Raw genomic sequence first — 24,446 nt, forward strand, 5'->3', positions numbered from 1 at the left:
GAAGTTCAACAGATAGTAGCAGAAGCTGGGGGTTAGGAGACTTAAGAGACAGTTTGGCAGACAGGAGGTGAAAGGCATGAACATGCCTGCCAAATTTCTCTAGCGTAGTTCACTTTCCTCCCAATGAGGACTTTTTCCAGGGCTCCTTACAACATCCTCTGCATCACCGGTGAGTGCCCGTTGTCACGCACAGACACGCCACACCAAGCATGGCAACCTGAGGCTTAACCTATAGCTGCAAATTAAGTTCCATCTTCACAACTGGAATGAAGCTCCTTGTGGAATTAGTAAATCAATCTACCCTCATACGAGGGCTTCAAGCAGCTGCATTATTTAGAATGGCTTCACTGTTATTTACAGTAAGACTATCTGCACTTACGGATGCTGCAAATGTAGTAATAAAGTCCCTTAGATAGGGGACCTTTAGGGCAGGTAAAAAAAAAAAAGAATATGTATAAATGGCTTTTGTTCCATGTAGCTAAAATAATCCAGTAGTGTCCTTTACCCAAAGACAAATTAACATATCACACAGAGAAGGAGGAGCAGCAGCATCAAGGATTACATTGGCCTGGTTTTGAAAACACTCGCTAGCAGGGCAAATTCCAGCCTCTTCAAAAACCCAATTAACGAGCCATCCTTATAGGAAGGGCTTCATGCAGATGAATAGCAGCTACTTAACTCCTCTTTATCTTTTGAAATCAAATACACATTTTTGGTTTCCTTGCCATTTAAACAAAGGGTGTACCACATTAATGAAAAAAAGCTTTCCTGAAAAAGCCATGTGGGCTTGCCTGGCGATAGCCCAGCTAACCAAGTGTGCTTTGACTTCTGCTTACTCAACAGAGGAATTAATCACGTCCAGAAAGGAAAAATGAGGGAAGACAGAATACTCGCTAGTGCATCTGACACCACAAACATCTTTATCAATTCGGTGAGGTACTTGAGTCTGAAAATATCGTTGAAAGCAAGAACTCCTGTTAGAATATTCTGTTACACAAGAAGTTTAAAAAAATATAACACCCTAAAAATGGTAAGAGAATTCCACCCAGAAGTGGCCATGCTGTGATTATTCAGTTCCCCAGCAGAACCGCACCGTTCCAGCTGCAGGCTTGGCACAGGGGCGCGGGCTGAAGGAAAACGAAGCTTTTATACCTTTGGGATTACTGACCAGTCTCTGCCCAGAGAGACTCCATCTGCTGACAGCACAACTACTCCATTAGACCAGCTCGAGAAGCCATCTCCAGCACGGGTACCTGCTTTTCCATTAAGCTTCTGATAAATCAGTGCTGTACAGATCACGCCAGATCAGTCTGTTGTTATGCAAATCATGCATTTCAAAACATTCCAGAAGTGAAATAATCTATGTGAAAGGCTATGACTCCCAAGTCTTCTACAAAAGCTTCACAATTGTCCTGTTAATCTGAAAATGCTGATGTCATCTGAGAGCATCCACACATAATGCCTCCATTACGTACCGACAAAATTAACCAAGAGGAAATACTTTTCTGGATCTTACGATTATTTTTTTTTGAAAGACATTTCCTTACACAAAGCTGTATTTGCCTCCTGCAGCGCCACATACTAATAACATACTGCTCAGTATTTCAAACTCCAGTAACATCTCTTTACAGTACAGAAATAAAGTTACATTTTGCTGATGCTGGCTGAAGTGCCAACAGAGATAACACATCACATTCAATTCGCTTTACAGCTCATGAATTACTGCATATCGTATGTACCTAGTTGTATCAAATAAGAAAAAAATCCATGGGAAAAAAATCTATCCTGAAATTAAAGTATCATTCATATTAATAGAGAAACAGAGCAATGCTCACGGTAATTGTCTCATTTTTCACTGAAGAAAGAAGCCATTAACACACACACACATACATACCTACTCCGCCACCTGAAAAGTATCAGCATAACAAGAACTGCCCCATTTCCCCTATGCTTTAGCTTATTTTTGTCATTCTAACTACAGCTCTTCAGAGTTGTTACGGGCCCCTTCAGCTGCAGGATCAATAGCAACTTGTGTGGAGAACTCCAAAAATGCATCAAGACATTGAGTCCATCATCTCCAGAAAACGTCAAGCCTCAGTTGGTTTGGCTGAGCCCAACCTCAGCTCCAGGCAGTGAATGTTGTTGTCCCAACACATCAGCGAGAAACAGCGCACTACCTTCAGGATGCTCCTCCATTCTTTTTTTTCCTCCTCTCTTTTCTTTTTTTCCTTCTAATAATTTACCTGACACTGCTTTCTTTCTGCAGTCACTCAGAGGAGTGTTTTATTACATGTTAAAAGACAAGATATGTATTGAAAGTAGCAATTTTATTTGAGTTAAAATTATTTACAAAAACCCAAAGACATACTTCATGAAACTGGTACAAACTATTTTTCCTGCCGTTGGCTTTTGCTCCAAAGATCACAGCTGAGAAATACTGTATAAAATAAAAATAGGATTGGATTCAGAAAAGTACTCTACTGTTCTAATTTCCAATTGAGAGTATTTACACAAATATTTACAATGGAAAAAAAGTTACTTTAAAACTTTAATTTGCAAGTTGGCCTCAAGTACCCTTTAATGCAGAGTTATTTGAGGGTCTAACACACAAAAATGCACTGCAGTTCACAGGGTGATTTCTCCCCCCACCCTCAAAAAAAAAAAATCTGCATTTGTCAGTGCTTGACAATTAGTTACATTGAAAAAAAACTGTTAAACACTGAGGTAAATCAATTCCCAAACAATTACCAGTGTAACAAAGAAAGGTAGTTGTCCCTGCTTTCCCCCATCGTTGCATCTGTATTTTATTTTCTCTTGCCATCTCTCCGCAGAAAACTACATAATCAATTTGAAATCCCATTAAAAGTCTCTAAAATCAGAAAACTAGATGGGCAAAGTATTCAATAATTTCCTCCTGATGTAGTTCATTTACATAAAGCTTCTTTCTCTCTCAATACTGATTTTTTATTTTTTTTTTTCCAAAGGGGAATACAACCTCAAAAACTTTTCTAAGTTACACTGATACGCTAAGTTTTAGAAGGTGATGAGAGAAAACGCAAAAAAGTATGACCAACATAGGATTTTTGCCACTAATCAGTTACTTCCTTACAGAATTCCCAACAATCTGCATTATCAAAAATAGGAAGACATAGAAGGCAGCCACTGTATGTAAAAAATTTACAGCTGGCACTGATACAAAAGCACGAGTTCTTAACTTTATACATGGAGATAACACAAGATCTAAAAGCAGGTTAGATTTCCTGTTATTTCCCCCTCATTATACATAGAACTAATATTTTTATGGCTTCAAGTTTTACAAATTCAATGGAATAACATGATGTAACTACCTATACAGGTATTTAAAAATGTCGATGAGGCAGATCTCAGAACAGTCTGCAAATATTCAAGACCACCTTAATAAAAATAATTACCAATTCCGTTGGTCTGAATAATGAGTGCAAGAAAAAAATGGTGTAAAAAAGTAATGTATATTCTGGGATTCTTTGTTCCACTTAAGTCTTCAAACACAATGCTTTGCTGTGAACTAGACCTCAGACTGAACAAAATCTTAGCTATATCAGCAATTTAAGGCTTTGTGTTGTATGCATTTAAACTCTGTCATACTACAGCAGAATGAAATAGAAAGATTATGTCAGCTGGAAACATTAATCCCCATTGGTGTTTTAGCTTCTTTAAAATTCTTCCCCCTAAAAACATCCAAATTCTTTGTATTGAGCATTACAAAATACATCTTGAGTGCTTCCTTGAAACAAATTAAAACAGCATTTCAAAGTTTTTGCTTACTAGAAGTGTAAACTACCCTGGGATTGAATCTTTTTTTTTTTTTCTTTTCTTTCTTTCTTTTTTCAAACAGGGCACAACTTTTTACAGTTCCTATTTCTTTTGTGGATAACATACCCTCAAATGGCTTTATGCGTTTATGGGTTTGCATGCTTCTTGAACTACAAAGTGTTATGGTCTATCGGTTTACAGTACACGGGCCGCGACAGCTTTAGAACTGAGAAATAGTTCAACAACCTAATTTCAATCAAAACAGTATAAAAAATAAACTATCCAATCCTCGCCTCTTTGGATTCCAACAAATTTTAAATATAGACAGTAGTTAAAATCACAAAAGTATTTAAAAATTTATATTTTTATGATTTTGGAATAATCTAGTAATAAAAAAGCAAGAGCAAATTAAAGTCAAATAGGAGCGGTGCTGCTGTCCAGAACTTCTTTATTAGAACATTTGTTTGATACCTCAGTAGCTAAGCTGCCTTTGCACCTGGCTGGCATGAAACAGTGGCTCAACAGTAAACAGCAGTTGCACTATCAGCAGCAAGTTTTTCCCCTTGAAACTTGTCACGAACAAAGCAAGAAAAAAAAGATAGGGAGGGTAAACCCTGCCAAAAATATTTAAATACTGCACTGCATCATAAACAGCATGGATTCTTTATTTATTTTCCTCAGAACCTTTTTCCCCTCATTTTTGATAGTTGCAGATTGATGTAGTAACTGTCTTTTAGAAAATGCTGAATGCATGGTTAAGAGACCAGGTAGCCTTAAAAATCCGAACACGAATGACACAGATGAATGCTCTTGGTATATCCTTCAAGGAGTTCTTTCATGACGACTTCTTTTGTCTAAGGGTAGCTCCAGCATTACAGTGCCTGCAGCGGAAGTTAAGTATCTAGCAGTGTTCCAAGTATTCAATCACTCTAGAGATAGATTTCTGGCCTGTTGTTCCAACAGCACACTGCAAAAGGGAACAGAAAACACAAGTAACAAACAAGCAGTTGTAAGACCTCTTCAAAATACTTGAGAGCTATGCTCATTTCGCAATTTCAGTATTTACAATTAGGTAGCAGTAAAAGCAATTAGGTTCAGGCAGAGGATTCAAAAATATTTTCCTGACCAGTCACAACCAAATGGAAGGAAAGTGGCTTCGCTCCATTTACTACCAAAATAATGACAGACAAATGGGTCTTCAGTATTTAAAAACAAAATCATCCAGTGGTCTTATGAAGACACAACTGAAAAATGGTAAAAGCTTCTAAAAATGTATGGGCTATTAACAGAAAACACAATTACAAAAATATCTACCTACATCAAATGAAAATATATATTACTTACAGTAAGATTCATAAAACTGAGAAATTTTTTGAGCATTTCAGTCATTATCGAGAAGTCTCCTTCAGGTAAGTATTCCCTCACAGTAGTCACATTGATCTAAGAAATAAAAGAAGCTATTTTAATTTGGAAAATATTTTTTCTGACACGGAACTATGTTACTCTGCAGGTGAATGCAGTAAGACAAGCATGTTCACAGCATTATTAAGACGGCTTTTGCCGTCACCTCTATGATTCAAGTCTCTGAAGCAATACTCATGTTTATGGTGTTTATGTTTCTAGGAAACAACAATTGCTAAAATCTTCTTCTTGTTGTTGTTGTTGTTTGTGTTTTCTTTAAAGATCATTACCAGCATCTGACCCCCTCCATGAGCTACAAGACTATCAAGAACTGAAAACCCCACAGATTACTCTCCTGACAGGGAGAGAATCTCCCTTTAGATTTGTTAAGGGTTGAGAATTGTTGAGCTTGTTGTCAGCATCACTCCAAACACTACAACTGTAGGGAAGCTAATCAGACAACAGGTACAGAACGGCATGTTAAAGACCATTTCTGCCATCACAGTAAATTAAGACAGGCCTGAAGGCAGGTCTGAACCTCATTTTCATTTGAGCATATATTTGACAGGAGAGTTTATGAAGTTCTCAGCTGTTAAGAGTTCCATATTTTTAACTTCAGCTTTCTATTATGCATTTCCAATCCGAGGCAATCATCTTCAACTAATACAGACATATACAGTTTCATGTGGTTTCAAAGGAGGAAAAAATAAAGCAGACTGATAAAAAAGAATAGAACAAGCCTGATGTTAACTTTCTTATTGAGACTATGGAAATATAAAGCAAGCATTTATAATTATAGCGAGCCAATTTTCCTTTGCCTTTCTGAAGTAAGTTCATTTGTTGGTTAAGACTAACAGCAAAGGGGAGAGAGGCAGAAGAGGTTAAATATTCAATTCCAACTGTTTTTCATGAACATACTGATGTTCAGAAAATTTGTTTGGGATGGAATACCTCTGGCAACTTTCCATTGAAATATACATGTATATATATATATCTCAATGTAGTTTCATCAATGTAATAGCTTACATCGAACCCTAATTTAATAAACCCATTTCAGTACTGCAAATTATTACTTTACTAAACACTGTACTAGATTTAAGAGGAAGTTATTGACTTATTCCCTTACTGGACTCTCTTGGCAGAGACAGCCTAGAAGCAATGCTGTGTAGGAGGCCACAATGCAGTCTTCCATGTGCTTCCCGGCATGCTGGAGAGCTGTGAAGAGAGACAACCCAGTGTATTGTATTCTCTAAGCAGCTGGTATCTTTTACTGCTTCAAATACAATCTTCCATTATCACTTTTCAGAATTCCTTTTTCTCAAACAAAACGAGCTTTTGGCCTGAGACTTCAGAAGTGAGAGTCAGACAAACTCTGTACTTACTAACTCAGCAGCACATTCTTGAGCAGAAAAACGCAGTTCACTCACTTTCAACTCATTACATTGTACAGTATTTTATTAATTGTCATTTTAGCGTGCAAACTGCACGCTTAACACACCAAAATACAGAGATAAATGTTTCATGTGATACTATAGGCCAGTAAGACTTCCACCAAAAGAAGTTTATTGAATTAAGGATAACAGATATACACTTTTTGCTAATGACTCCGCATTTTTTGGCAAAGCACAAATAGCTGCAGACACTGGTTGATGGAGCTACAAAAAGGACGAAGGATATAAAGCAAGGTTGGAGAAAGTAATCTACTGCACCTGCTATTAGAAGATTAAACAAGAAGGACTGATGTTTCAGACCTGATACATTTTCCATTTACCTAACTCAGCTTAGAGATACTCAAATTCTTGGAACAAACTACCAAAGATGCAGCACATCAAGGCATTACTCAGGAATGTGAGATACCACCCATGGAGTGAGAACTCCTCAGACACGAAGAAGACGGGGACAGAACCAGCACACGTGCAAATAGGGAGGGAAGGAACAAATAACAATAATCTAAAAGTAGCATGAAACAAGAAGGGATCACGATACCCTGGAAAACAAATTAAGGCAGATAACTTTTAAGGCCTGTTTCAGAAGAACAAGATAAAGGCCTCAAAAGCCATCCTTTCCCCAAATATTTCTTACACAGAGTATCCCTAAAAAAGGTTTGTGTTTTTCTGTTTTTGTTTTTTTTTTGTTTTGTTTTTTTTTTTTTTTGTTTTAAGAAGGAACTTATAGAAGGTATTATTAAGAAAGTAAAAAGTAGCATAACTACTTCTACTTCTCATGCTTCAGCTCTGAACTGCTCCTACTTATGATCTGCAACAGTTTCACCTGGGGGATACGTGGAGGAAATCTCAGCCCCAGAGACCACATCTAGATAAGGAAGCAGAGGACAAGGTGGGAATTTATGCAATCACAGAGCTCTTTGCCTTTTCCGAGCTCATCACAACCAGACAACGTACCTTTATTGAGATCAAGTTCTTCATCATCTTCTTCCTTCTTATCTTTCTCTTCAGTACTATCTGACTTCTCTGTGGAGACCCACTGGATCTCCCCGCTTGTCTCTTGCCATTCCCCACTCTTATCATGCTGAGCAGTAGGAGCTTCTTTAATCAATTCATCTGTCTGGCTCTCGGCCAGCTGCGCCGCTCGCTCACGCTCAAGAAATAGCTAATGGGGAAAATTTCAGGGGAGTTTCTATTATAAATTAAACCCTAAACACATTGAATTAATACTTGAAAGTTTACTTCCCTGTCGCAACTCACCCCTGAATACAGTCAGTCTTCAATACTTTCCTTAACAATAGCCTTTTCTTCTTCAAAGGGAAACAGAATTTATCCCAACACTAACGCTGTGCTCTACAGAAAAGGCCTCCCTCCCTCCCCAGTGCTGAACCAGTTGGCAGCCTCCTCTTGGGCATCGTAAATGTTTAATCGTTTTCTTTGAGACACAGCTTGAAGACTAAAAGTTGCCATGTTTTCCTGTCCGTTTTTGTTCTCTCCCAATCCTCATTTCCTTTTCATGCTAGCTAGCCCCCTCTTCGCTCCCTTCACTCTCTTCGCTTTTCCCTTGATATATAAAAGGCAAAAATTTGAAAAAGTAATTTGAAATGACTTAACTAGGATGTGACTGAACCAGCAATCTCAGATCGTGCACTTATATCTTGCAAATTTTTTTCCAAACCATACAACCACCAGTTTTAAATACTGCTTTGCAGAGCTGTATATTAAGATATTTAATATTATTATTTTTATTGTTGATTTTTCTTGTCTGCTGATGGACAGTTATTTCATACAGTTAAATAGAAGAACTGCTTAAAACGTCCATAAAATTATCTCAATTGAAATAAAAAGCTTGTACTTAAAAATCCCTTCAATTCTTTTATTTTAGTTTGCATGGTGGAAGTCATTCACCAAAATTATTGCTGGATTTCTTTTTTTAACAAGTTAGTCAATACAACATTTAAGAATGCTGTTTCACATCTGTATTCATTACATTTATATTTTACTGCTCTTATAACACACGATTTTTATTTTTATGTTTGTTGCAAGCTCCCATAAAAATAATACTTTAAAAAAAAATAAATCTATGGAAGCAAAGTCTGTAAGGCAAGAGTAGCTTAGAAATAAACCGTATAGGAACAAGAAAGCTTTATGGAGCAGGAGAACAGCCTTTGGATGTCTGCACTAATGACACCACTGTCTTTTACCAGGAAAGCTGTTTCTGTAATGGACAGTACAAGTTGTGAGCAGCACCCCTCTTCCCTCACTATGCTGAATTACTCAAAACACTAAACAGAAAAATAAAATTGACAAATCTTCATTGCTGAGTTCTCCCTTCCCCCTTGACAGTCTGATAATGAGAAATGGTAACTATTACAGGAAAACCACATTTCTTACCTGCACTAAAGCCTGAACAGCGTCAATCTGTCCAGTTATCTTTAGGCTGTCATCTCCTTCTCCCGTACAGAATGAGTCAAAAGAACAGGATGTTTCCATATTAACAAGACAGTGCCTATTCCGAGCACTGTATTCTACTAGATTGATCAACAGACCCAATCCCTGCAAGAATTGGAGAGTCAAAGAGATTACACACATTAAAAAAGGATAATTTAGCAAAAAAAAATATAAATATCTATCCAGATAGATGTCTCATCTTTCTGAGGCTACATAACTTACTAATACAACTTTATGAAACAGTTTCATAAACAGAGGGATCGGGATTTAAATAAATATGAGGCAAACTTGAGATCCCTGTATACTAGAACTTGGATGGGGGAATCTCCATTTTTCCGATTCTAAGCACAAAAACATTTTTAAAGATGAGATTTCACTTAGAGATTAGGGATTCAGGTGCCCAACCTTCAGCTCACATTTTTAAAAGACCCTTCACGTGCACAATTTCACTGTTGCTATTTAGGCCACACAGACTCATTATACATAAGCTGAGGTAAAACTGACAAAGCCTTTATCCCAAACAATAACATCCACCATATTTCTAAAGTTAAAAAGACACTTGAAAATTAGATAATTCACAGACTTATTTAGCTAAATTTCTTTGTCCATCTAGCAGTGCACTTTTCCCCACTGAACACAGGTGGGAAGCCTGGAGCTCAAAACCACCAAACCATTACGGAAATCCTTTAAACACCACACTAAGTATGTGTATGGTCAATGAAAACTGTAGGGGCTGCTCATTAATTGGGAACCAGAGTAGTTAAAAGCACAAGGAGGGGGCAAATCCCTTGATGTGAACGTAACAAATACAAGAGCTTACCAGCACCCGAATATCAAATCTCTGTTCTTGAGGTAGGAACTTTGGAACCTGAAGCACACAATTCATAGCGGTGCCTATCAGACCATCTTGTTCACCTGTTTTTGTACTACCCCATTCTGTGTAAAAAAAAAAAAAAAAAAAAAAAGAGTTTAGAGGCTCAGTTTTGAAAATACTCATTTTCATAACCATAAGCGCATTGATAAAAACCTTTTGGCCCTAAAGATAAACGGAACTCTCTTAGCCAAAGCACGCCCCTTAACACTTAATATTTGCAATTACTCATCCAATCTGCAAAGTCAAATTATTGAGTACTGTAAAGCCAGCATCTACCATACGTAACTGCTTTATCGCATTGTACATGGAAAAAACATAATCAGTTAAGAGAAAAGGGTTTCTGTTAATGTATTATATCATTTGATGCTTTAACACAGAATATGCAAATTTTTTTTGTGTTTTACCATTATCATTTGTTAGGTTGAGCAAGACGCCAATGATGGCCCTCATACAGTCTTCCACTGCTTTACCCACGTGGTTAGTTACATTCTGGTGAGGCAGAGACTTATTGTCTGGTAAACAGATACTGTCTTCAGCACGATTATATCGCTGGATTAACTCTTCACAATGCTGCAGTGCTCTGCAGGGAGAAGATGCAGAACAAAATTACCCTGACAACATTCAGGACATTCTACCCTTATATTCATTTTACCAGGAAAAAAACCCTCAAATACAGAGTTTATGCAGAATTTTTCCAATGCCCAGATGCCCAGTCTGTACGGAGAGATAATAAACTTATCACCTATAAAATAATTTATGAGCTCAACTAAAATTGTGAAAACAAAAACCAGGAAGACTTTGTGGCTTAGAGCTTTATCAGCTTCAAGAGCAAAAGTTAGTTCTTCTTTCCAACTGCATCACATGCTCTTACAAAAGATACCTTCTCTCCCTACAAACCCAACCTCTCAGATCCTCTGACCGTGAAGGCACAGTGTTATTCTGACAGCATTATCTACATGTTCGCTTGTTCTGTCCTCAGAGCCATTTCCATTCTGTGAGAAATAAATGAATGACGCGTGACTTCTTAGCAGTAAAATGCTCATCTCCTAACACTACTGGACCACAGGCATGGTTCCACTGCACAACGTTAGTTTGATGTTAAACTGACAACACTGATTTCAATTACAAACAAAACTGAAAAAGGTCAAAAATATATATCTGTCTAAACAGCACAGTAAACTGTGGGGGTTTGTTGTTTTTTCTTTAATTTAAAGAAATATTCATACTAACCTACAACCATGACATTATGTTTCCAATGAGGTCTGCAGAGTCGAATTTTCAGCTTAATTTGCTCTCTTATGAAGAGCAAGTACAAGAGGGATGCAATCTCTGCCAGTCAACTGAGACCTCACCCAGATTGATAAATGGGTTAGAGGTGTTCCACAAGCATCTTTGCCGGGGAGAACGGCTAAGAACAGAATTTTGCTATTCTAATTCTCAGTTACACTGTCAATTCTGTTATGCTCCATTTCAGTAAACACTTAAGCATAATGAAAACACAATAAATAAATGTAGCTTCCCAACTGCCCTCTTCTGTGTTCAAATTAACTCAGTACAGGAGGAGCTGAAGCCACCTCGTACTCAGGTAGTTACCCACAGCCTCATCTAAATGAGTTTTAGCATTACTTCATGAAAAGCAATGGTGGAAAGCATGGGTTATTTCCCCCCCTAGAATCTTCTGGTAGAACAAATTTATTTTTTTCTCCTATCACATGCAGTGGTCTGCAAAAGTGTCTTTTTGTTATAACTTACTTAGCTGAGGAGACTATGAGTTGCGAGTCTTTGTATGCGATCAGATAGCTCTGATTTTCTGGATTATGCACAGTTACCTAAAAAGGGGAGGAGAAAGTGATATTAAAAATGGGACTTTTTTTCCTTGAAAGACAAGCATTCCCTTCCCACTTTATTTTCACATCCCACTTTATTCAGTTCCGTATTTCTTTGTTACTATCCAGTGCAAACTTTCACTAATCATTGTCCAGTATTTCCTTGGAGTTTTCACCTTCTAATTATTCACACAAAATTGTGGCACTGAAGATAAAACCATCTTCCCTGAAACAGTAAGTGCAGAAACCATGTGGCAAAATGTTTTGCCACAGCAGAATCATTAATCTATATTCTAGGACTACAGTGTCCCAAGTGTGTACGTACATACGTGGATGTAAATACATATAAAAATATAACACAGAATAGAATTACATACGTAATGTTATTTTTAGAATTTTACATTAACTCTACTTCTGAGAGCTTATTATGCATCCAGCCATAAAAATCAAGTTTTTCCTTGATTCCCTTGATTGAAATTCAGGATCAATTTTCAGAAACAGTAAATGTTCTTCTCTTAAATTTGCATGATTTGCTGTGTTGATTGTTGCCATCTCTCCCAAGTTCCTAAGGGTCTCACTACATCCCAAACCACCCTTAAGTTCAAATTTGAATATTTCACCATTAAACAAGGCTGTTGCTTGGCAATTCCATCTACCAAATACAAAAGCAGAAATTGGATCTGAAATTTGCCCCTCGCTGTTCAGAAGGCAGGTGCCATTAGTTCGTAAGTCGGCACCCTTGAATTAGTACTTCAGCAGTTGTTCATCTTTCTCAGGTTTTAGCTGATTTTTACAACTATCTGAGTCCACCCTTCTATTTTAGCGAAGAAAACAAGTTACCGCTGTAGCTATTTGCCCTCTGACTTGGGTTTAAGGTGTTCACTAAGATTCATTGACCTGTACTCTGAACCCGAATGTCGCTTTCTGATGCGCGGAGCTGTACTGCTAAAGCATCCCAAGACTCTTCTGCTTGCTCACCGTTTCACAATGCGAGAGTAACGCTAATAACAAATATGAAACTCAGCAAAACAAGGCATCGCAGAGAAGCATATGGTCACAATTCTTGTCAATTAAGCTCTAAAAAAGTAGCACGTGTTTTAATTCTGTTCAAAGTTCTCATCAAAACATATTTACCAGCTCAATGTGCACGCTCAACCGATTACAGGACTAGTTTGACTTTCAGGGCAGTTTTCTCTTTCAGTGCTTAGGCAGCTGATGTTTGAAAGTAGCAATTCTAAAAATATACACCGATTTATTGCTTCTAAGAAAACACTGCTTCTCTAATGATGCGTTATTACTAGACACACACTAGAGAGTCAAACTCATGCTTCAAAAACAGCGTCCATAAACATCAGCTTTTTGTAGGAACTTAAGAAAAAGCATCACGTTACATTCAGTTACTCTTACCAAAAACTTGCAATGCTGTACATACATACAGAATGGTAAAAGAAATTTTCAAACAAACATTCCAGGAACATTGATAAACATCAGAAAGTTAGTATCCTCTATAAAAAATAATCAACATTATAGTGTTATTATGAAACTATACATTGGGAAGAATGTAACACTGAAAAGGTTGGGCTTTCAGAAATGCAACGCATCTGCTCATACTCACACTTTCTAAGACCCGTAAACATCTTTCTGCACCCCATAGCGAAGCAACCAATTTCTCTTCATCTTCATCGCTGCTTAGGTGATCCACACATTCTTTAACTAAACAACAAAAAGAAGTTGTTTTCCACTATCAGTAAGGGTCTTCAAAAGCCAAGTGCACAAACTAACTAGCTACTTGGAGAGTTGCTACCAACCTTGGTTTACACTTTACAAAACTCTGCTACTAGGAAACAATCAGCAAGGCATGATCAGCATCCAAAATTTTTCATTTCGCCAAGTAAATTAAAAAATCCCCAACCTTACAATTTTGGCTTTAGAAGTTTGTGATTCTTGCCACAAATTATCTATCTGCATATTTTATTTTCTCCTGACAATGAAGAGACTGTACAGTCTCTATGTTCTTTACCTGCCTATGTTCTTTACCTGCAACGCGCTGCTTTGTAGAAGAGGAAAAAAAAGCTACAGCAGGCACACTCTCCCCACGCTTCCAAGTCTGAAACCGTGTGCAAGTTGAACACTTTCATCTCTTCAATCCCGCCTTTGCCCACCTCTCTGCTTACTTGAGACCAATCTTTATTCAGCTCAAGAATTAGAAATGTCCCTTTTCCCATCTGTGAGATGCTGATCTAAAAAACCTAACCAAGACATATCTTTTAAAAAAAAATACAGAAACAAAAAAACCCAACCCATTTCTTCTTGAAGGGCTGACTTCCTCTGGGATGTTTAGTTAAAACATATCAGGCCTGAAAATAATTCTAGAAGAATGTAAAGGAGATTTTACTCCACAGTAAGTGTGCTATATTTGTGTGCTGTACAGATCACAGCACAGTGATCTGTATTCTGTCTAAGCTTAAACCACTTTTAATCTCACGCATTATATGCAACGTTATACACATTCTATTTAACCTTAAAACTTCTTTCAAGCCCACATGCAACAGAGTAAAGTCACTGATATTTCCCAGTTACTCAATATCGAATTGTGTACTTTATTTTTAACATTGCTGAGAAAAATACATAATGTTTCTGGTTTTAACCACAGAAAATGAACACTAAGAAAAGCAAACAGCTTAGTAAGATTGACTAATTTTTTGCATTGTCAAAGCAGCATCTCCATTATACCTTTATCTACAATATGATCGAGACCACCCAGAAGTCGCAGTTCTTCTTTAAACCAGTCTCCAGCTCGTTTTGAGGTGAGAGACAGTAACGTCTCCATTGCCAAATGCCCGGTCTGAAAGAGTCAGGTTCCAGAATTAGTGAAATCATCACACGCAGCTGCAGCAAATACATCAAATCATACAAATCTACGTCATATAAAAACCATGAAAACAAAGTTATAGGTTCTGAGTAGAAGAACCACCAGAGGGAGCAAGAATAGATTGAAAAATATGCCTATCTTTAAAAAAATTACGTGGTACTGACAAAAGGTACTGTGCATTTTCAACTTTTTCTCGATTTTATTAATAGCTTAGAAAACCTAAGCAGCCCGCTTTCATCTGTTTCTCTTGTTATCAAAAGAAAGAAATGGAGGAAGGAAATGGACAAATCAGCCAGGCAGGAACAAACCCAAGGAAAGCTCCAGCGAACACCACTGCTGCGTCTCCCATGTACACTGCCTCTGCCGCTTGCAGGATACATTTCATTCTAACGTAGGCATTTTGTGGTCTTAATTTTAAACTTCTAGAAGATAGCAATGAAACTAAAAACACTGAAGAAAATCTTACTATGTTTACTGATTTACTGCTTTTTTAAAAAAAGAGGAATCCATCTCAATATTCTACAACAGCAAAGCTAAGTTTACTCCCTGCAAATGGGAGTTGAAGGGATTTTAGGAGATTATCTTAGTTAATCCCCTGCAATGTTTTTAAACAAAACTAACACCATTTATAAAGTCAAGGCTATAACTTGTTTTTTCCAAAGGCCTCAAATAAAAAGCAAATGTTAATAATAAAACATATACATACGTATAAATTTACACCTACACAAAAGTTACCAGTATAGACTTCTGTGACAGCTGGAAAATGCACAGGCAAATCTGGACTACTATACGCGTAATGATTTCATATTTGGTACGTAAATGCAACAATGAAACATCAGAGAAAAAGCCGTGAGATCTCATTAAAGCCAACTAAATTTAACCACTCTTCCCTCCCTGACACAGTTGGTTCGTAACACTTCAGGGAGAACTGTGCTTTTCCTGAGCTCTTCCAGGATACAAGTTCAATCCTCAGGATCTGGGAATACCAGTACTCACCGGGCTTCAGTAAACACCCCACTCTCTTGGAAAACCAAATTATAAATTGCATGCGCTCCCTGTCCCCCTCCCCCCACCATCTTCAGCTGCTTTCCTTGTTTTCAAAATACTCATTTCCAAGGAGGAAAAGAAAGTTAAAGATTAGTCTTGAACAAAGAAGAGCCACCACCCAAGGTTAGTTATTTCTGTTTTTTCAGGAGAAAGCTCTGCAGCACGCCGTCACTCACAAGCACAGAGTTAGTAACGTTTTTCCCAATATAAATGGCAGTGTCCTCAGGTCATGACAGTGTTGCAGGGGACAAGAGAACGCGAGCAGCAGCAAATCTACAATAGGCCATTCCTCCCCGCATCAGCACCATCTCAATTCCCCATCACAGAGCAAACAATGACAAAGCTGCAATTACTCCTGCAACTGTTTCACCACCCGGGACACTGCCAACTACCTTTAATTGCCAACAGCTCATCCAGTCTTCCCACAGGAGGGAAACTGAACACCCTTGGTTACGGAGTGTTCTCATCTCAGCACTGGGAGATACAAGATCCAAAACCTCACATTTTTAAAAACTGCAAGTTAAAAACATAATGCTAAAGGAGATGCGGGTATTTTAAGCAATGGATGGAGAACTTCCCTTCTGAAGCCAACCAAATGAGAAAGTGTTTTGAGGGAGGAAGGGAGAACCCGAAGACGGCAGTTTGACAGTCCCCTAGCTCTCAGAAGTCCCCAATCATCCTCTCCAGATGATTCCTTTCACTTTTATAGGTTGAGCTTGAAAATATTGTAACGTGGATATCTGAAATCACTCATCACCTCAACCAGTCGATAGAAGCTGATTAAAAACTCTCCTTAGAAATCTTAAGGGCTACAAAAGATTTAGGTAATTTCCTAAATACCTTCACCATGAAAGCTCCTAGGCCACACAATATTTAAAATATGGTGCTTAGTTTTATGCCAAAGGTTAATGAAACTTCAAAAAACTCCAGGAGAATATAATCTGATATATATACTGCTGGGCATAAGAACACAATTTTCAATATTTTTTTTTTTTTTAATAAAACAAATCAAACCTTGTAACCCTTTGCTTTTGAGGAAAGTAATCCATTCTATCCAATTTTTATGGCAATTACTATGAAATTTTAACATCAAAGGTTCAAAACACGGTTCCCTTAAGCTTTTAGCCTTATGCCGAGAGTGAAAACCAGAATAACCCCTTTCACCAACTGAAGAGAGAAGTCACTTCTGAAGGTTTTCATTATGGCGCAATAGAGAGGAGCGAGATGCAAGCACCAGCTACAGAGGGCTCTGCCGCCTGACAGGCCAGGGCTATTTGCTAACACGAAGGCTAAAGTTCTTCAAGGTTTTATCTTCTTCCAAGCCAGCAAAAAAACCTGGCACAAATTCAACCCACAGAGAACTCCGTTTCAGTTTCTGCATTTACATTTTTCATTTTTATCGCAGTCTAGAAAACAGAATCCTTTGATACCTGTTTGAGTACTCAAAAATTAGTCCGATCTAACTTCTAGACAGTGACACAAACAACATTGTCTGTGGAAAGACAGGCACTATTATCATCTTCGTTTGATCCGTGTAAGATTCAAAAAACCAAAGGTGTAACTTGGTTAGGCACAAACTCAAGTTATCAAAACATCTGCTGCAATCCTTCTGTTTCTCAGCGGGTATGTCTGAGTCTGAAAAAAGCACAGATCTTTTCTTTGCCCCCAGAAGATTTGCACTTTTGTTAGCATTTTCTGCCTGTCATCTGGTACAAACCAGGGATTACTTATTACATCTCATGACAGAGACCTACGTGAAAGCAACTTTATCTCCCACATATGAAGTTTGTTATTGTCTCAACTTACCATTGCTACTATCATAAATTGGAAGAGAACCTAATAATTTCATTTGGCTTGCATATATTCTCTAAACGCTATATAGTCTCTGCTTCTGGATGGTACAGCTGGGAGGGAACCAGTTTCCATCTGTGAGGTACTACAGTATTCCACATATTCACAACAACAGCTCGACATGATTTTAAAAAATAGAGACACCTCAAAAAAATAAAAACAACCAGCTGAAACTGATGGCCTGAGATAATATTACTCTTTACTGATGATGGACAACTTCCTCGTAAGACAGAGTCCCTTGTAATGTATCCTTTCCCTTTAAAACCTGTGCCTAGGAAAACACAAGAACAGAATTACCGTTCATAAAAAAGCATCAGGCCATCCGTTTACGAATACCAGAAAAGCTCAAATAGGAGACAGTGGTCTGCGTGGTTGGATGCTTCAGCAATGAGGAACCTGTACCGGCTGTTCCACGCTTAATAAAGGGAGCTGTCTTACATTTTATAGTGCAAAAGATAGCCTGGCACTGACAGACTGGGAGCTACGTCAGCTGCCTTCGCTGCCAAAACAGCACTGAAGTAAAACACTGATTATACCAAGTCCTAGCTTCCTAGCTAGGAACTAGTCCCAGATTCCTAGCTGATCACCACCTAGGGAACTAATTTCATCCTGTCTTGGTATCTTGAGATTGTATCACATGAATTCAGAGAGTAAGCCAAAAGTGCAGAGAATAATCTCAAATTCATTCTCCCTTTGTAGATTTCAAAGGCCAGAAAATTAATACGAGCCCCCTGCCTGCACGTTTCGTAGGGTTGTAGGAAACAAGCCTAAAACTGAAAGTCTGAAACAATTCTCCTTTGTCACCACAAACTGATTACCAAGGTTAAGAATGTCATCGATATTATCTTCCTCCCCCCAAATTCAACTCTTTCTACTGCTACGTGATACTGACTTTTCATACCAATTCAGCTATCTGTGCCATAGCTAGAATTTTGGGGAAAAAAAACAGACCAAACCCTTCCTAAACCAACAAAAAAGTCACAAAAACAGCAAAAGAAAATACCAGCTCAAGAAGGCATATAATCTTTTAATCTAACCTAAAATGGAATACAATCTTCAGGTTACTGGCAGGAGTTGAAACATTCCTTGCAGAGATAAAGCTCTAAAAGGCTCACTTCATAAACAATAAATCAGAAGCTTCTCCTGTTGGGCACAAGTATTACATGAAAAATGGCAAAAACCGAATAAGGACTTTTAAAACATTAAAAGAATGTATTACAAGATGTTAAAAAAAATTAAGATCATAGTAACATCTGTTATACTGAAATATGGTGAAAGCAAAAACACATTACTAATTTTTGCCATCTATGACCACTCATCTAGTCAATCTGTCATCAATTCTTTAAATACACTCTTTTAAGAAGACTTGCAACTTACCCTTTATTTTTCAAGTGTTTCAATTGACCATCAAACCATGGTCAAATTTATTTTTAAACAAAACCAGTTCACTCTGTTGCAGCGAAGATACATTCATAAAAAACAAGTATGTTTGAGAAAGGAAGGAAAAACAATTCATCCACATTTGTGGTAGTCAACAGATCTGCCACCACACTTTGGGCAGAGAGAAACCAGTTTCTGTAGGACAGTTTTTTTTTTTTTTTTTCCATGGGAGAACCAGCACCACATTGTCAATTTAACACACAATACTCTTATTCCCATGTAAGAACCCTTATTGTTTGGGAATCTATATTGGTTAAAATTTAGGCAAAGAAACAGTCAAATAATCTAAACGTGGTCTTCAAACATATGGTTATTTAAAGCATTACTTGTTTTTAATTGCTGCCCTTAGCAGGAGCAAATGGCAAATCAAACAGCTGAAGAACATAACTTTATCGCACTAACAGCCTTTTAGAAAGCGAATTTAAAATTTAAAGAAGAAAATACTTGCAGAGAAGTAATATATACATAGAAGGTAGACAAAATGTCACGCTCCTTAGCTGGGAGATATGAGATTAAGGATGATGCTTACAAGTTCCATTTTACTAAGCGTTCCACTACTGCCAAGGCTTTCAAATAAAAGCGTGATACCCACCGTGATGTTTTCGAGATCAAGGTGTTTGTTGTGAACAGTTTCACACAGTCTCCGAATTTTTTCCTTAATTTTATTCATGTCTTTTTCATTCAGCAGCTTGGCAGAAGAAGCATCTTGTTCCAATTCCAAAAGCCGTATCATCAGATCTAGACTAGCTCTGTCTAAATCCATGTTCAAACGATCTCTACTCAGGATGTACATTAGAGCTGCTGTACAAAGGGACAAATTCTTGGGTTGGGAGAAGAGAGAAAGAAAAGAGTTATTTTTAGTAACCCTGTTAGGCAGACCTTTTACAATTTTTAATAAAAAAGCTGAATATTTACGAAAGGAAAAGCCTGGCAGGTCCCAATCTACTCACGTGAGTACTTCCTGTTGTACATCAATTACTTCTGGCCAGTTACTAATGCATTCTCCTGACCAATACAACTGAGACATAAATCACTTAATACATTTACAAAGCCCTAGTAGAAAAGCAGGGTTTTCTATTTTTAAGGGACTTGGTGCTGCAGACAGAATAAGAAACGGTAACTCCAGTAACACTGTATTATAGAAGAGACAGATGGCAGGGAAACAAAGTGAAAAAGCACAGGGTACATGGCAAGATAGGTGAACATTCTGGTTTGATGGGATAAGCTGGTGACAGCACCAGAAAATACAGAGATCGTGGGACAGTGTTTGCATGTGAAGGGCAAAAAAAAAAAAAAAAAAAAGCCTGGTGAGATACATTCCGATTCTGCCAAGCAGGTCTCTCAGTCAATAGTTTACCCAAACCTTTCCAGCATAAACACATTTAATTTCATGGGGAATTCTGCTTTTTGGAAACAGCCAGAGTACAAACCAGCTTCCCCTCTGCCTCATGCCCATCAGTCCCTACCAAGCAAATGTTACTATCTTGAACACCCCTATCTTACACAGAATTGGTGTATAGCGACCTCTTACTGGCAAAAGAATACTTAATCCTTCTTCAAGAAGGAATTAAATTTAATCTTCAGGAAGATCCAGAAAAGCAAAGGCAGAAGGTGACTGTCAGAAAGGACAAATGACAGTGAAGAAGATCAGAGCAAAGCTATCTGTCCCTTGTGCTGGTGAATACAGCACGTGCAACAAGAGACCCATCTGTCCAGGTGAGCTCCAAGCTATGGTAGAAGAGAAATGTTCACGGAGAACAGAGTTGTGCCGGGCACAATACTTTCAGAAACCTTTGATGATACATGGAGGAAAGAAGAGCTGGGAGCATGTGGGGTATGTATCTGTCTTACTGAGTTCAACTCTCAAGAGTCAACACGCTGCATGCATCTATTCCAATTTTTTCGGTATAGAGTAAATTAAAAATGGAGACAAACTAATTCCAAGATATTGGAATGTTGCACAGCCCAACAGGAAAAAGCAGAATTTCTGTGTCATAGCAGATTAACATGTTGTTTAGAGTTCAGCCAACCACCAAAGCAATCATTAGCTGCTTCTGTTTATTTTAGAACCAAGTAATAATCGTACCTGGTCATACTAAGCAGCATCAGCATTTCCAAAACAGGATTAGGCAGCTGACAGCCTATCAAAAGCTCTGTTAAACTCCTTCCTGTCTGAGCCAAGGAAACCCTCAGGTGAATAAAGGCTTTAATCTGACTAACTACCAAAGATGCATTTGGAATACTGAAGGAAGGAAGGAAAGAAGGAAGCACGAGTTTCCAAATCTACATCTCTTTTCATGAAAGCAACCTTGAGACACAGACTTGGTTAAAAAAAAATAAAATTAAAAATCTTAGCTGTGACTATCACTACTCCAGCCTTGCCAGATGTAAGGCAGAAAGCAATCTACGTGGCTTGTCTACAGGGTATATACATTGTTTTCCCTTAATTTCAATTAACTTTCTCCAATAAACCTTGCAATTTTATCTTTGTAATTATAGAAATTGTTTACTCTGGATTTACTTGCAACTGGTTTAAACTGTAAGAAATTTCAGGTTCTTGGAAGATGACTCTGTTCCTTCAGAATGGCAGTTATTAAAACAGGACACAGGAGCACCTGCGTTCTGCAGAAACCAAAGGTTCGCCACTAACTGGTTCAGACAATGTGGGACCAAATAAAGCAATATCTATGAAGAACTACTTTCTAGTGACCAGCTTTATCTAGGTGAGCTTCCTGGTAAAAAAAAATAAAATGCTTAACGCCCAAAGGAGTTTCTATCAACTAGAAATAATGCTGCAGTTAACAGAGGGAAACAGCTGAATTTATGATCTCTGCTGCCAACACGAATGCATTTCAAAAAGTCAGAGACTGTTCTTAAATCCCTACTCAAAAATACTTTACAGATACTCCAAAGTCTGTAAGGGCAATCACACTCACTTTGTAAACCCCTGTACCAAGCCCATGCCTGTCCCAGGCTCCCTTCTTTGCGATCCAACCAGCTTCCCATTAGGCAGAGAGCAATGGCTCTCCCTCCGCATCAGCTCTGCCAACACTTCTCTTCAGACCTTCCACCCAGGTTTTATGATACTTAAGTGTGATCAGAAGAGACCCAAGCAGGGGAGTACAACATTGTACAGAAGGTTTTGGGCTGCAGGTGGAGTGCCGGAAAAGCAAAAAGGAGGGGAGTAGGCATGTGTGACGAGAACTAGGTTCCTGCACCAGCATGTACGCAGAAGGCAATCAGGCCAATAAGCCTCCAAATGTGCAACACAAAAATACCGATGCTGCAGAAGTAAGGATCCCAAATGTGAATCGTGCTTACAATGTAGAACAAACCTGCTTCAGCTACATGCTGCCAGTGACAGGGGTTTTCTAAAACACGTTTTTCTTCATCTCTATAGGCAAATTGCTTTAATCTTGAATATAACAACTCTACATTTTGCTCTGATCTTCTGTAAGCATTAAAACCAGTTAACCGCATTGTCTGAAAGCTCTCTCATGCCCTACCATACACAGAATCCTGAGTTGAGAATGAGGGAAAAATTGTCAGTACAACTAATTTTTTATAAATATCCTAAAAAAAAAAACCCCAACACAAACCAACCCAAACAAACCACCAACCACAGAAGCCAATCAAACGTACAAAATCCCACCCTTATGGATTGCAGTGGCAAAACTGGGTTTTGGGGTGGGCTTTTTTTCTCCTGTTCTGTCCCTCAAGAAGCTTCAAACACATTCTGCTTCCAAACAAACGTGGAGAGGAAAGTAAAATAAATAGAACTTGCTCTAGACAGAAATTGTATGGCATATCTAACTATGGAGTTGCACTCCATACTTCTACAGAATTCAAGGAAACATCCCAATTGAACATACACTCCAAAAACGGAGACCATTTACACCCACTCTCATCCTTGTCTTCCCTTGCTTGTTCTATTTATACCCCAGCTTGTGGGAACAGATGGTGGTTTTCTAGGGTTCAGCACTACATTTAATGCACTTTTTTTTTTAATTATTCACATGCTGAAGACATTACAAAACCACATTTCTGTGCTTAACTACTGACAGCTATAATGAAAATATAGTTTTTGTTTTAAAAATTAATACTCCCAAACCTTTAGAGCATAGCTGAGGAGAAAAAAATCAGCTAAAAACTGAAACTTAAAGACAAATCTGCAAAAAAAATTGGGTAGGACAAGATATTTTCATGTAAATATTTTGGGACAGAGCGCAGTAAGGTAACTGGTTATTTTGTTTTCCTTGCTGGCGAAAAAAAAATACCTCTGCAACTGCTATTTTCTATTCTTATGGAAATGTAAAAATCCCCTACTTTCTCAGGCTATTCCACTGTATCACTACAATGAATGCAGTTTATGCTCAAGTTTGTTTCTATTAGCAACGTCATTGTGGCAATTTTCCCATCTCCAAAATACTTTTAAAAGAATATTAATAATTGTATTTTTTTCCCCCCCAGTCCATCTTAAATGGTTGTGAGCCATTCAAGCAAAGCCTAGTGTGATTTATTATTCTTGAGTTACTTTGCACTGAGTTTTCGTGGAGAAAATTCTATTCATTTTGAACAAGTTCAAGTTTTAGTGAAATAATTGGTGAATGAAAGGGTAGCATAAAAAGCCAGGAAGCTTATACAGAGAAGGTCACTGTTGAAGTATATACTGTCAGTAGTTAAAGCATATATTTTAGCATTTATTAATAGTAGTTTGATAAATCAGGAATTTTATAATACTATATAACCTGTACCAAGAATGCATTGTAACTATATTAAAACATTAACTACCTTTTTTTTTTCCCTTCTCTGACAAAAGGGATCGTTTCATCAAATATACTGAAAATAGTGAATATAATCAATGCTTTTTGTTACTGCAGGCTAATAATAGCATGCAATTTCCTTTTGAACTGTATGTGCTAGTTCTTTTGAAAATGAAGGAATACTGGTAACTGTTAAAAGACAGCCAAAAATACACCCAGCAAGCTTGTAGGCTTTCCAGGGAACTGTAGTTGTCCCCGATTCCTATGTTTTATTTTACAGTTAGCCATTGCTAATTTTTGAGTGAGATGGAAAATAAGCCATGATTCTAAATTAGTTACTTAAAGCTCTACAGCTTTTTCCCCTCACCCATGGTAAGATGTCAAATACCACCTCTTAAATGTCTATTTCTGTGTGTGCAAAGTTTCCTTCTGCATTGTATGTTGTTCTTCTAGAGCTATTAAATAAAAGTAATAAACCTGACTGGATATACGTATCTATGACCCACTTCAGGTAACGTTTCCTGTGTTCAGCTTTTGTAACAACACCTGAAGGGATACCCCACAGAGCCACCGTTTCCAGCCACTGGGAAGATAGTATCACCTGCAAGAAGCGTTTTCTGTTACGGCTGCACTGGACTTGTAACGTTGATACGGAAAACCCAAAGTGTTCCAGTTTTTAACTCT

At 37.9% G+C, this 24,446-nt stretch overlaps 1 protein-coding gene across 7 annotated transcripts in view; it reads right to left on the reverse strand.

Moving 5' to 3' along the window:
- Positions 1-2,308: 2,308 nt before the first annotated feature.
- The window catches only part of WAPL (WAPL cohesin release factor), a 160,712-nt gene continuing 138,574 nt past the window's right edge, over positions 2,309-24,446 (reverse strand). For 6 of the 7 annotated variants that reach the window (XM_074591007.1, XM_074591008.1, XM_074591006.1 and 3 more), the window contains 11 exons: positions 19,592-19,819; positions 14,523-14,634; positions 13,405-13,502; positions 11,716-11,792; positions 10,368-10,543; positions 9,910-10,025; positions 9,033-9,194; positions 7,596-7,803; positions 6,320-6,408; positions 5,137-5,232; positions 2,309-4,759 (listed from right to left, as the gene is read on the reverse strand). In XM_074591007.1, coding sequence (XP_074447108.1) covers positions 4,694-4,759; positions 5,137-5,232; positions 6,320-6,408; positions 7,596-7,803; positions 9,033-9,194; positions 9,910-10,025; positions 10,368-10,543; positions 11,716-11,792; positions 13,405-13,502; positions 14,523-14,634; positions 19,592-19,819 — 1,428 coding nt within the window. In that variant the 3' untranslated portion in view covers positions 2,309-4,693. The remainder of the gene's footprint in view (positions 4,760-5,136; positions 5,233-6,319; positions 6,409-7,595; positions 7,804-9,032; positions 9,195-9,909; positions 10,026-10,367; positions 10,544-11,715; positions 11,793-13,404; positions 13,503-14,522; positions 14,635-19,591; positions 19,820-24,446) is intronic. The other variant, XM_074591010.1, reaches the window with a different exon arrangement.

Source organism: Larus michahellis, chromosome 6 (genome assembly GCF_964199755.1).
Source record: "Larus michahellis chromosome 6, bLarMic1.1, whole genome shotgun sequence".
Taxonomy (NCBI): domain Eukaryota; kingdom Metazoa; phylum Chordata; class Aves; order Charadriiformes; family Laridae; genus Larus; species Larus michahellis.